Source organism: Drosophila grimshawi, unplaced genomic scaffold, assembly GCF_018153295.1.
Source record: "Drosophila grimshawi isolate 15287-2541.00 unplaced genomic scaffold, ASM1815329v1 contig_1377, whole genome shotgun sequence".
In the NCBI taxonomy this organism is placed as follows: domain Eukaryota; kingdom Metazoa; phylum Arthropoda; class Insecta; order Diptera; family Drosophilidae; genus Drosophila; species Drosophila grimshawi.
The window spans coordinates 3,540,281-3,553,335 of NW_025062900.1; the positions used below are offsets into that span (position 1 = coordinate 3,540,281).

General features: G+C 38.1%; 1 protein-coding gene across 1 annotated transcript; it reads left to right on the forward strand.

Moving 5' to 3' along the window:
• The first annotated feature begins 337 nt into the window (after positions 1–337).
• On the forward strand, positions 338–7,579 carry LOC6561983 (protein MON2 homolog). The gene is made up of 12 exons (XM_001989206.3): positions 338–620; positions 1,266–1,397; positions 1,464–2,060; positions 2,125–2,729; positions 2,792–3,222; positions 3,291–4,006; positions 4,065–4,403; positions 4,466–5,110; positions 5,191–5,366; positions 5,438–6,550; positions 6,625–6,707; positions 6,770–7,579. Exons 1-12 carry the CDS (start codon positions 495–497, stop codon positions 6,946–6,948), a joined length of 5,142 nt encoding a protein of 1,713 aa, XP_001989242.1. The 5' UTR covers positions 338–494; the 3' UTR covers positions 6,949–7,579.
• Positions 7,580–13,055: the final 5,476 nt, after the last annotated feature.

Here is a 13,055-nt window from a genome sequence, read left to right on the forward strand (position 1 = left end):
GTTGAACAATTCTCACAAGACAATTTAGGGTTATTATTAATACATAAAAATATATATTGCTACACATTTTTGCGTATAATTTCCACTGATAATAACAAAATGTTGCATCTGCTCAAGAAATATCGTTTTACAGTATGCACTTAACCCATCGAATGTTAACTCTACAGAAATCAACAGCTGCGCAACTGTTGGCAGTTCCGAACGCGTGCGTTGCTGCAACTATCGACAAACTTGTGTACGTCAGCTGCAGCTGTCAAATGTTATTCACAAAAAATTTTCACCAATCGACGTTGTTATTGTGCGCTTGCAAGTGGATATTTGTTTGTAAATTCACAATTAAAGCATAAAGTCAAATAAAACGCATATGCTTAGCATAAGTGGTGTGCATAAATGTTGCATGCATGTAATGCACTAGGTGTCGCTCGTTCAATAAACAGGCCGAAACAACAGCAGTAGCTGAAACCGAAAAGCCAACAACAACAGAACGCATAACTATGTCATTTGTTGGCGGTGGGGTGGTGGGCGGTGGCACCGATGTGCACAAATTTGTTGAGGCCCTTCAGGCAGACTTCAAGACTCTCTCACTTGAAACCAAGAAGAAGTATCCGCAAATAAAAGAGGTAAGTGTGCTCAGGGTCATCATTTGGCTTTTTTTTGCTACCAGCAGCTGCTTCTGCTGCGGCGACCTCCTGAATCCGCTGACGTGTGCATCATTTGCGGCGATTTGTCATGCGGAGGGATAAGGTTGGAGGGGGCGCTCTGTGTGTGTGTGCTGTGTGTGTGGCGGGGGTTGGTGACGCCAGCGTTGAGAGGGTTGCTTTCTAGTCGGTTTTGGGGGTTTTGTTTGACTCTTATGCTGCACCTGTGTGTGTGTTCTGTGTGTGTTCGTGCGACGCAATTATGAAATTGATATCAGACCGGTCAGAAAAAAAATGAAATTGATTTTATGACCCTTGCAATAATTGAATTGAATAGAGCAAGGCTCATCAATAATAAGCAAGGTAAAACTCTTTCAGTTGTCAGCTTAAAAAAAACACGACGAATTTCAAATACTCTCTCAAATTAAGACTATATAAAAAGTGAATTTTCTTGACAAATTAATAATTTTTTTTTTAATGCTTAGAAAACATTTGTTTCTAATTTATGTTCTTCTTACAAAACTGAGTACCCCGTAATTAAGATAATAAGTACAGAAAGACAAATGTAAACAATGTTTATTGATTTTGTACTTACTAACAAGTTTCGGTTTTTTTTCCGTTCTTCAGGCATGCGAGGAGGCAATTTCCAAGCTGTCCACCGCTGGGAGCAGCCAGCAAAATTCGGTTTACTACACCGTCAATCAGATACTCTATCCGCTTGTGCAGGGCTGCGAAACCAAAGACTTGAAAATAATCAAGGTGAGTCATTACCATTATAACAGCCAGATTCAACTAGTTGTTAACAACCGTCTTTTCTTACCACAGTTCTGTCTGGGCATGATGCAGCGGCTGATTACACAGCAGGTGGTGGATCAGAAGGGTTCACTGTATATAACCAATGCATTGTGGACCCTGATGGAGCACAACATTGAGGAGGTTAAAGTGCTGCAGACAGTAACGCTGCTGCTGACCACCAATCTGGTGGTGCATGGTGATACTCTGGCCAAGGCATTGGTTCTCTGCTTTCGTTTGCATTACACCAAGAATCCAACGATTGTGAATACTGCTGGTGCCACAATAAGACAGCTTGTTTCGCTGGTCTTTGAGCGTGTTTATCTCGAAAAGGATTCGTTGCCCAGTCTACAGCAACAGCAACTGTTGCAACAGCAGCAGCATCACCAGCAGCAGCAGCAGCAGCAACAACAACAACAATCCGGTTCGAGCAGTCCCGATGCGGATAGCAATAGCACACAGGATGGCCAGACGTATGCCATGGACGCATTTCATCTGTTTCAGGATCTGGTGCAGCTGGTCAACGCTGAGCAGCCCTACTGGCTTCTCGGCATGACTGAAATGACGCGCACCTTTGGCCTCGAACTGCTCGAAGCGGTCCTCAGCAATTTCAGTGCAGTATTTCATGAGGTAAAAAAAAAGAGAAAATATAAACCAGAATTATACTTTAGCTATGCTCATTTTCCCCCCACAGAATCAAGAGTTCCGTTTGCTGTTGAAGGAACGCGTTTGTGCCTTGGTCATTAAGCTATTCTCGCCGAATGTGAAACATCGCCAGTTGCCAGCACCGAGCAATGGCACCGCCACCGTTCCAGCGGATAAACCTTACTTTCCCATAAGTATGCGTCTGCTGCGTCTGGTGGCGATTTTAATACAAAAGTATCACACGATATTGGTAACGGAATGTGAGATCTTTCTGTCGCTGATCATCAAATTTCTGGATCCGGATAAGCCGTACTGGCAGCGTGCTTTGGCCTTGGAGGTGATACACAAGCTGGTCACACGCTCCTCGCTGATTGCGTTCTTCTGCAAGTCGTACGATCTGAAGAATCATGCCACGCACATTGTGCATGATATGATTGCTGCCATGGGCAGCTATGTGCGTTATGCATTGATCAATGCGTCGGCGGTTCTCAATTCAAATGGGGGACAACAGACAATTGGCGGCGCTGGACAACAGACAACGAGCACGCTGACAGCGCTGGCCAGCGGTGGCAATAATCAGTGTGGTTTTATGTTCCGTGGCGCCTATTTGCCACTGTTGGCCTGCTTTGCGCCGGGCCTGTCGAAGGCTGTTTAGTAAGCAAATCATTTCCCTTTTTCGCATTTGAAAAGCATACTTAAATTTGTCTCGATTTTAGCTTGGAATTGCTGGATAAACTGGATGCACCAAATATACCCGATAGCTATGGCATTTCACTGGCTTATGCCATTTTGTTGGAAATGACTTGCTCGATTGGCGGCGTTATACAGCGTACACCGGAATTGCATCCGACACACAATACGGCTGTGATTAGCGACGAGGAGCACAAGCCGTTATGCCTGCAACTGATCAATTCCAGCTGGTCTGGCCTGCTCAGCGCATTCATTCCGCTTGTGGAAACGTCCATCGATGAGGCAACCACCGAGAACATACTGAAGTCCATGCAAAACTATGCAGCACTCTGTGGCAAGCTGGATCAATTGCAGCCGCGTGATGCCTTCATAATGGCCATGTGTCGCGCCTCGTTCCCACCACACTATGCCATGTCCATATTTGCCAACAATGCCCAATCCGATGCAGATCTCAGATGTGAGCATTATCACTCGATTATATAACCCATAAATATTAATAATAAAATTGTATTTACTTTCGCACAGGTCACACTCGCAGCGGCAGTCAGGATCTGAGCAATCAGTTCATAAACAGTTGCAACGCCGATGGCGGCGATTTTCGGCCACAGATTGTGGCAGTTGGAACACCGCTGCCGAGTGCCTCGTTGCCCCACAGCGTGATGCAGGCACCCGTGATGCTGACCAACAAGAATTTGCAGTGTATGCGTGCGATTCTGCAGTTGGCGCAAAACAATGGCAGCATACTGGGCACCTCGTGGCACATGGTGTTGCAAACGTTGCAGCATTTAGTCTGGATACTGGGCCTCAAACCCTCCACCGGTGGCAGTCTGCAGGTGATGCCGAAGCCTGTCGTCGACTTCAATGTGGGCATACAGACGGCAGTTATGGCCGATCTGCCGGTGTTGTCACAGATGATTGGTCAACTCTTCGAATCGAGTCAGTATTTGGATGATGTGGCCCTGCATCACCTAATCGATGCACTCTGCAAACTCTCCCACGAGGCCATGGAACTGGCCTATGCCAATCGTGAACCGTCGCTCTTTGCTGTCGCCAAACTCATGGAAACGGGCCTGGTTAATATGCCACGCATCGAGGTGCTCTGGCGTCCACTCACCAATCATCTGCTCGAGGTTTGTCAGCATCGGCACATACGCATGCGCGAATGGGGCGTCGAGGCCATCACTTATCTGGTCAAGTCGGCGCTGCAATTCAAGCACAAGCAGCCCCTCAAAGAGAATCTGGTAACTGAAGTGTATATTTCTTTAAAAGGAATGTTAACATTTTGTATACATTTTACAGGAATTGCAAACGATGCTGCTGAGTCCACTGTCCGAATTGTCAAGCGTATTGCATGCGGATGTGCGTCAGCGTCAATTGGATTGTGTGCTGCAGATCCTTAATACGGCTGGTGAGATTCTCTCGTTTGGCTGGCCCGCCATCATTGAGATCATTGGCGCCGTCAATGATCATCATGGTGAGCCGCTGATACGCACCGCATTCCAGTGCCTGCAGCTTGTCATCACCGATTTTCTCACCGTCATGCCCTGGCGCTGTCTGCCCTTGTGCATTAGCACAGCGGCCAAGTTTGGCTCCCAAACCCAAGAGTTGAATATCTCACTAACAGCGATTGGACTTATGGTAAGCAAGCAGTAGTAGAATCAGCCAACAATCAAGTCTAAAATACACTATTTACTTTGCAGTGGAACATCTCGGACTTTTTCAATCAAAATCAAGAGAAATTAATGTCCACACAGCTGGAGGATGTGACCATCTTGCCGGACTTTCCGGGTACAGTCAAAATGCCACAATTCGACAAGCTGTGGATGTGTCTGTATGCCAAACTGGGTGAATTGTGCGTCGACTTGCGACCCGCTGTACGCAAATCGGCTGGCCAAACACTCTTCTCCACAATTGCCGCACATGGCAGCCTGCTAAATCCACCCACATGGCAGGCGCTCGTTTGGCAGGTGCTCTTCCCCCTGCTCGACAATGTGCGCGCGCTGAGCAGCTCGGCCAGCAATGAGAAGGTGGATGCCAGTGGCAACATTCTAATCCATCATTCACGCAACACAGCCCAGAAGCAATGGGCCGAGACGCAGGTGCTGACCCTCTCGGGTGTTTGCCGGGTGTTCAACACCAAGCGTGAGCTACTCCAAATGCTGGGTGATTTTGAGCGTGCCTGGTCCTTGATACTCGAATTCATACAGAATGCGGCGCTCAGCAAGAATGGCGAAGTGTCCTTGGCGGCACTCAAATCACTGCAGGAGATCATGTATCACAATAGCACGGAGCGTGGACTTAAGGACGGGCAGACGGCACAGCAGCAGGAGGATGAAATCTGGACGGTAAGTGCTCAACTCGATGATGACTGTTGAAAATGTAAAACATTTGTTAAATTCCCATCGATTGTTTAATCTTTGCTCAGATTGCCTGGAACATTTGGCTAAGTATTGGCATGGAGAGCACCAAAATGTCGGCGAGCACACGGCAATTGTTGCCCGGCGGCAATGATGGTCAAGAAGATTTCTACATTCCCAGTCAGGCATTTCTCACGGCACTCATACAGATATTTCCCGCCATTTTCCAGCACATTCAAGACAGGTAAAAACTAATATTCCTAATTTGTATTTAGAATTAATTAATACAAAACTGTTAAACATCTTTACACACAGATTCAGTGCAGCGGACTTTGACAAGTTCTGCACGGTGTTGACGAATGCGGTTTGTATACCGGTGCAAACGGATGCCGTTCCTTACATAATGTCCACCGTGTCGGATACGCTGCTGACGCCACTGCACGATGGCATACTCGAGTGCATGGAGCTGATACAGAAGGAGGCGACCAGACCAGAGACGGACACGAGTACGAGTATAAGCCAACTGATACCCGCCATCTTTCGCCAATTGTTGATCTTTAGCAAGTTTGCGTGTGCACCGCCCACATTCCAGCAGAGCGTCGTCGAGCATAATAAATATGGCAAGACGAGCAATCATTATGGCAACAATGCATCCATCGAGGTGGTCAGCATGAACTACATACCGTTTGGCGAGAAATCGATTAGCATTTGCGTGAAGCTATACCAAAGCACGGCCACCGAGGAGCCGGTGGTGCAGGAGCAGATACTGCACGATATTATCAAGGCGCTGCGCACCCCACTGGCCATGAAATACAAGTGTCTCTCGTCCAGCACCTGGAAGCTGGCCATCTCCAGTTTGATCAGTGTGCTGCATACGGGTTTGAAGGTGGCACGTGCCAAACCGCAACATTTTGCCAGCCTCTGGGATGATTTGGCCGATACACTGGACAAGTTTCTTTTTCCCGTCAGCGTGTGCACAATCGAGGATCGTGGTCTCGAGGAGATCGTTTTAGATGAGACCATCGATTGTCAGGTGATTGAGCTGCTGCGCGATGAGGTGCTCCCGTTTGCCCATGAGATGCCACACCAGTTCATCATGCAGATTGTTGTGCTGCTGAACAAGGGTTCCATACACTCCGCCTCCGATAGCAACATCTGCTACGAATCGGATTGGAAGCTGCGCGAAATCTTTGCCAAAACATGTTTTGAAACGCTGTTGCAGTTCTCGCTGCTCGAGGATCAGGCAACGGCTACCGCCTCCAATAATAATCGGCTCAATGCCAACTTGCTGCCCACGGGCACCGCTGGCATTGTTAACAAGGACTTTGCCGGCCGATTGGCAGTCACGGCGCTCCTGCATCGCTTCCAGGAGGTTCTCAAGCGGTTTAACGATGATGAGCGCCAAAGTGGCAAGTGCCCGTTGCCCAGGTTAGTGTCTGATCCGCAAGACTCAATTTTAAACTACTTTCATCTTTATGCTAACAACAATACCAATATTTCAGATTCCGCCTATCGGAAATCTCATTTGTGCTCAAGGCCATTGCCACACTTGTGGTCTCCATGAAGAAAGCACCAGCATCCAAAGGTAAACTTTGGCTAATCAACTCAATATATAGAAAATTCAATCATATGTTTGTCTTACCATAGTCAATAAGCCAGCGTGGGATTTGCTGATTGGTCTGTATCCGTATTTGGTGGACTGCACCACAACCACATCGCCGGAAGTGTCTCGTTCGCTGCGCGAGGCACTGCTGCAATACACGGATCTTCTGCAGGCGCCACGCACCCTCAATGACAATGCGATACAATCGAATGGGCAGCAGTGAATTGAAGGGTAATCGAGTGTGTGGTATTCGTTTTTAAGTTGATTAAGCCAACGTCCTTTTGAATACATATATATATTTATATAAACGTACATATTTATTTTGTTCTGTGCATAGGTTTACACAAAAAAAAAAAGAAAGGAAATCTAAAACAATGTTATGTATGATCTATCTGCTTATAGCCACTTTCCCCTCCCCGAGTCCCTTATATACATTTATATTTGTAAAAGTATTGTAGTACGGCTAATAAGAAATAAGTATATTATTATCTACCAAGAGTTTACAATTAAAGCTGTCAAGAGCTGCACGGCTCGATAAGATAAGATGGCACCATGCAAAAAAAAAAAGCAAAAAAACTAAAAAAAAAAAAAGCAAGCAAAAAAATCTTGTAACCCACTATGCAGCTTTATCTGGCAGAAAAAGACAGAAACAAATATTTCTTTAGTACCTTTATGAGACGCTGTTTACTGATATGATATGATATAATATGATATGATAACAACACATTGAGAGCTGTGCGTATAGCGCATTTTAAACAACCTTGCGTGTTATCTAAAACAAATATTAACACTTATTCATGATGCAACAACTTTGTAGTGACGTTTTTAAATAAAGCAAAAATTATTATTATTAAGTAATCGCTGTTTTATTTGAAGTGTGTCTGTGTGTGTGTTTTTGGCCTTCCATGCACAATGTTTGCTTATCGCCACTGCATTGAATCAAATTCTTTAGCCGGAACGTGCGAATAAATAATATTCCATTGTGGATTTAATAGAGGGGTGCGAATTGCAGTTAACATAAAAATACTTCAGAATACTTACATCTTGGGGCGGGCTGTCTGGCTGTAAATTGTGTTTATAAATTGGAGGAGAGTGCAAAAGATTTTAATCTAAATAAAATTTTTATTTTAATTTGTTTTGTTTTCATTTTAATCGGTATAATAAGTATAATAACATTTTTTGTTTGTTCTTATTTGTTTTTCCTTCATTATTATTTTACCTGTTAATTTTAATGTTTTTTTAATATAGTTTTTTTTCCCATTTTTGGTTTTTGTGTTTTTTGTTTTTAATATTAGAATTAGGCAATCGAGTTAATACTACCTTCGTTTTAAATATTATGCAACGAATTGGGTTTTCTTTTGTTTTTTTTTTTTGGTTTTTTTTAATTTATTTTTTATAATTATGAATTTTTAAATGTATATTTAATAAACTCATTTCCGTTCTGGCTAAGCAACATTTTCATTTGGACTCTTGTAGCGAGCCAAATGTTGCTTCTGGTTTTTGTTTACTTTTTTTTTAATTTATTTATTTTTTATATTTATTTTGCTGTGCCTTTCAACTCATTTGTTTTTTGTAGTTTTTTTTTATGTTTTGTTTTTAGTTTTTATGCCGTGGGCGCTAAATGTACAGTTGCCTTGTAAAAATGTACAATTCAAGCGCTTGCTTTTAAAATATTTTTTGGTTTTTTGTTGTTTCCGTTTTTATTAAATGTTACAATTACTAATTTAGTTTTAGCTGAAAGTCGCAATCACCTTAATAAATAGCCGCATTTATATATAGATATATATATAAATATATATACATATATATGTATATATATATATATTAATTTATATATATATCTGTAGCGTTAATTAACCTTGTGTTCTTGTTATGTTTAGGTTTTCTTTTGAGGGGAGGGGTCTTAGATATAATACAATTGTTTTTATTACTCGTGTGGATTGCAATTTGATTTTATATACTTAGTTTTTAACTGGGATTCGATTTTTTTTTTGTTATATGTTTTGTTGTTTCTGCTAATATACGGTAAGTTGTGTGTGTGTTTGTTTAACAATTTAGTTAGTTACTAGTTACTAGCATCATGAGAGTGACGACATTTGCGTGTATTTTAGTTTGGGCTACACTTGAAAAAAAACCTCTGCACATATGCATAAAATATACATATGCACATCTTTAATAATTTATGTTATAATTTTGTTAAACAAAATGAACGCAAATGTTTTCAGTGCTAAAAACAAGTGTATATTTTGTTGTGTTTCACTTTATTTATATATATAAATATATATATATATGTATGTGTGTATGTATATGTATATATGTAGTATATATAGAGAAATCGGTAGATTAGGCGTTAAGAGCGCAGTTTTCATGAAATTCGTTAAATTTTTTTGGTTGATGAAATTTTTTTTATGTTGTATTTATGTACGTATGTATTTGTATTATTATTAATTTTATTATTTTTATTTTAGTGTAGCTTTTGTGTTAAATTTATTAAACTCTTTACAATACTTTACTTAGCTAAATTGTTGCTGGTTTTATTTTTTGTTTTAATGCCATAGCCATACAAAATGTCGTGTTTGAATTACATATATGCTCTATATATATATATATGCATGTATGTGTGTATATATATATATATTTGTAATCGTTTTTGTTGTTGTATCTTTTTTAGTTTAATGAACACTTTGTTGGGTTCAATTCAATATTAGTTTAAAAAGTTGCATTTCTTTTTCTCATTTCGTCCATATTTAGTTTTATAGTTAGAGTTTAATGTTTAATTTAAGTTTAGCGTTGGTTTTAAAAAAGTTGCTCATCGAAATGAATATATGTGTATATATATATATATATATATATGTATATATATAGTTAAGAAGCGCTGTGCCCTGTTGACTTGTGATTTTGCTATTATATATATATATATATATATATATATATATATATATATGTATGTTGAAGTACTATTTCCTATATTAATTGCTAAAAATCATAGTTTTTCTCTATAGCAATCAAACACAGTATTTTAGTATTTTGCCTAGTTGCAGACGCCTGTATTTCATATTGCGAGAATATTTGCATATATATATATATATATATATTTTTTTTTTATATATATCGGACAGTCAAAAATAAATCAAAACTTTCGCCAAATATGTTTGTTGTGTGTGATGTGTGTGTGTTTTTTAAGGCTATCTATGGTTAGTATGTGTGTGTGTGTATTTATTTTTTAAGTTATTTTTGTGGGCACTTAATAATTTCTTCTCTCTTGATATAACTTCAGGCAGCATCCTTGTTAAGATTCTAGCAAAAGATTTTCTACATTTTTGGCTGACCGTCGGGATTTCCATAATTTAGCTGATTTTTAATGGATTTCTTGTTGTTGTTGTTGTTTTTCTATTTGCTGTGTTGTTGTAACGATTTACCCGTATTCAATAACTGAATTATATAGAGTATTTCATACAAATTGGTTATACGCCTATGTCTGGAGAGGAAGTCACACGTTTCAAATATGTAACTGAGAAATCGAAATTTGATAACGAGAGTTTTCTCTTAGTAAATTGTTCGTCTTTTCTTTAATCTACTGAAACCCTAAGGCATTTTAATTTAATCTTTATACTACTTACAACGGGGACAACGGCAAGAGTTGAGAATAAGACAAAAATCAGACTAAGACTACGACTAAGAACTGGACATATTCAAGATCTATTCAGATGATTCCTTGGCACAGGCATTCGAATTGCCCGGTTGGTTGTTGACTGAGGGACTGAGGGGGTTCAGTTGTTTCCAATTGTTCGATAATTTGAGCGAAACGTGTGACTTGCAATCGATATGCGATCTTTGATCTTATCGATCTTTCATTAATTATCGAGCCTACAATTGTTGTAATTAATTTTCTTATTTGTGTGTATAAATTGTATTGCCTATTTGATGTTAGCTTCTTGAGTGTTGAAACTGAAATTATCAAAAGTGAGACGCTTAATTTATCTAGTTAGTATATGCTTGTTGTTGTTGTTGTTGCTGTTTGTGTGGCTGTTGCTGTAATTCTTGAATTGTTTAATTGATTTCTTGGTTTCATCAATGGTTCCAAATTGTAATAACGTGGCTTATAGCTAATTAAAAATACCTGCCTATCATAATATAATTTAGGAAATATGGATATATTATATATATATATATATATCCATATATATATAAGTTTTACCTAGTTTAAGTTGTTTATTTTGTTATTATTATTTGTATGAAGCGCTTAACGCGGGGAGTAAAATTGTGTGCCAGTTGTTGTTCTTGTTGTTGATTTGTTATCGATAACAATCGTAATACATATCATAATGTAAATAATCGAAAAGAAGGCGTAAATAAATCGTTTCAAATATACTGAGGAGTTTTTAGGATACACGATGTGTTTTTGTTCAGGCTTTGTTCTTGTTTTCACTGTACATAAAAAAAACATACAATACTGCGTATGTACTTTTTGTATATAAGTGTATATGTATATATATATTATGTATAGTTTCTAGTATATAGCAATAGTTGACGAGTGTTTCAAAGTTGTTGTTGTTGTTGTTCTTGTATTATTTGTTGTAGTAAGTATGTTGTTCATCATCTTCATCTCCTTCTTGTTGTTGTTGTTTTTTGTGGGTAACATTACGTCATACATTATAGCAGTAAATAGGTATCGTAGCTGTTTATGTTTATGTTGTTGTCGTTTCTCGTGTTGTTGTATGTATAAGCAACGTGGGTTCACTTTATCAGTTCAAGAGGTTATGTGTCATATACACATGTGTGTGTGTCACAGAGAGTGTGTATGTGTGTGTGTGTGTGTGTGTATGTGGTTAGAAAGGAGTGTTAATAAACCAAAGCAGTTGATTTTTAGCGGATTTTGTCAGTTGTATACGAAACACATATACATATATAAGGACATATACATATACATATATACATATCTATATATATTTATATATATAACATAGTCACAAATAGTCGTTACACAAATAAGCCACAAACTGTACAACAATTGTACATGTACAATAAAAATAAAAAACTTATACACAAAACCCTAAAAATTTCATAATTCTCGATATCGATATCATCGATATCGTTTGCTCAATCGAGTGGTACGATTACGACGGTTTCCAAAAGTGTTGCCAGGCTATTTAGTTGATCCTATATATATATATATATATATATGTATATATATATGTATATATATATATCGAATATCGAATATCGAACATACACACACGATGTTTCAGTTTTTTTAGCATTCTTTTTGTTTTCTCATTTTGTCGTATATAACAAGAACGGATATTATTATTATTATTATTTATTAGTTTATTATTTTACTATACAAATATCTCATGTTTCTCATCATAATTTATTAATTTATGTTTATTTTTATTTACTGAGAACACAGTTTATACTATATAAATATTTAAAGCTTTGGTGGCGGCAAAGAAAATGTGAGAGAATTAAACAAACGTACGTATAAAAAATGAAATCAAGGATTTATAGTTTTAGTTTTAGATGAAAATTGAAGACCGCTTTAGTATTTAACTTGGTTTCCTTTTATACACATACATACATATACAACCAAAAATGTTAACAACTTACACAAATCAAAAATAATTTAACAGTGTTTTTCTTTTTGATTTTGCTTTTGGGTTTCTTCTTATAGTTGTTATTTTCATTTTTCCTTTTTTTTTTGCTTTTGTTTACCAAAAATGAGGCAAAGTCGTCATAATCATAATTATAATCATAATCATAATCATAATCATATTTGATACAATACAATATAGTTTAAGCAATTAGTACTGAACTTTACAAGTTTTTGGCAGTACGCATTTGTTGTATTTTCTTTTATTTTTAAATAGTTTAAAATTATGCAAATATACAATGTAGTTGTTGTTTTGTCGCTCTATAAATATATATATGTATATCTCATATATATTAATTTTTATTTTATTTTATTTATTAAAATATACTCATAACGCGCTACTTAATTGTTTAAAAAGTTCATTATTATATTAACTAATATTAATAAACAAATTTTAACATTTCTCGTTCAACAGTTTTTTGTTTTTTAATTTTTTGTTTTGGTATTTTTTGTTAAGTTGTTATTTTTTTGTTGCATTTTTGCTTTTGGTTTTTTTTTGTTCTCCTCCAATTTGAAGAATTTCGGTTTACGCACCCAAAACTGAAACACCCCGGAAAAAACTAGCTACAAATGATAAGCATATGTATATATATAGTAAATAAATACGCGAGACTGCAGACGGAACCCTCGGCGTTATATTTTTTTGTAGGTTATGTACAACATTTTTGCGACTTCTTTAC

Coding starts and splice junctions, on each gene's coding strand:
- LOC6561983 (XM_001989206.3), top strand. CDS start 495: ATGTCATTTGTTGGCGGTGGGGTGGTGGGCGGTGGCACCGATGTGCAC. Junction 3,223..3,290: donor ATCCGATGCAGATCTCAGAT/GTGAGCATTATC, acceptor ACTTTCGCACAG/GTCACACTCGCAGCGGCAGT. Junction 5,111..5,190: donor AGGAGGATGAAATCTGGACG/GTAAGTGCTCAA, acceptor ATCTTTGCTCAG/ATTGCCTGGAACATTTGGCT.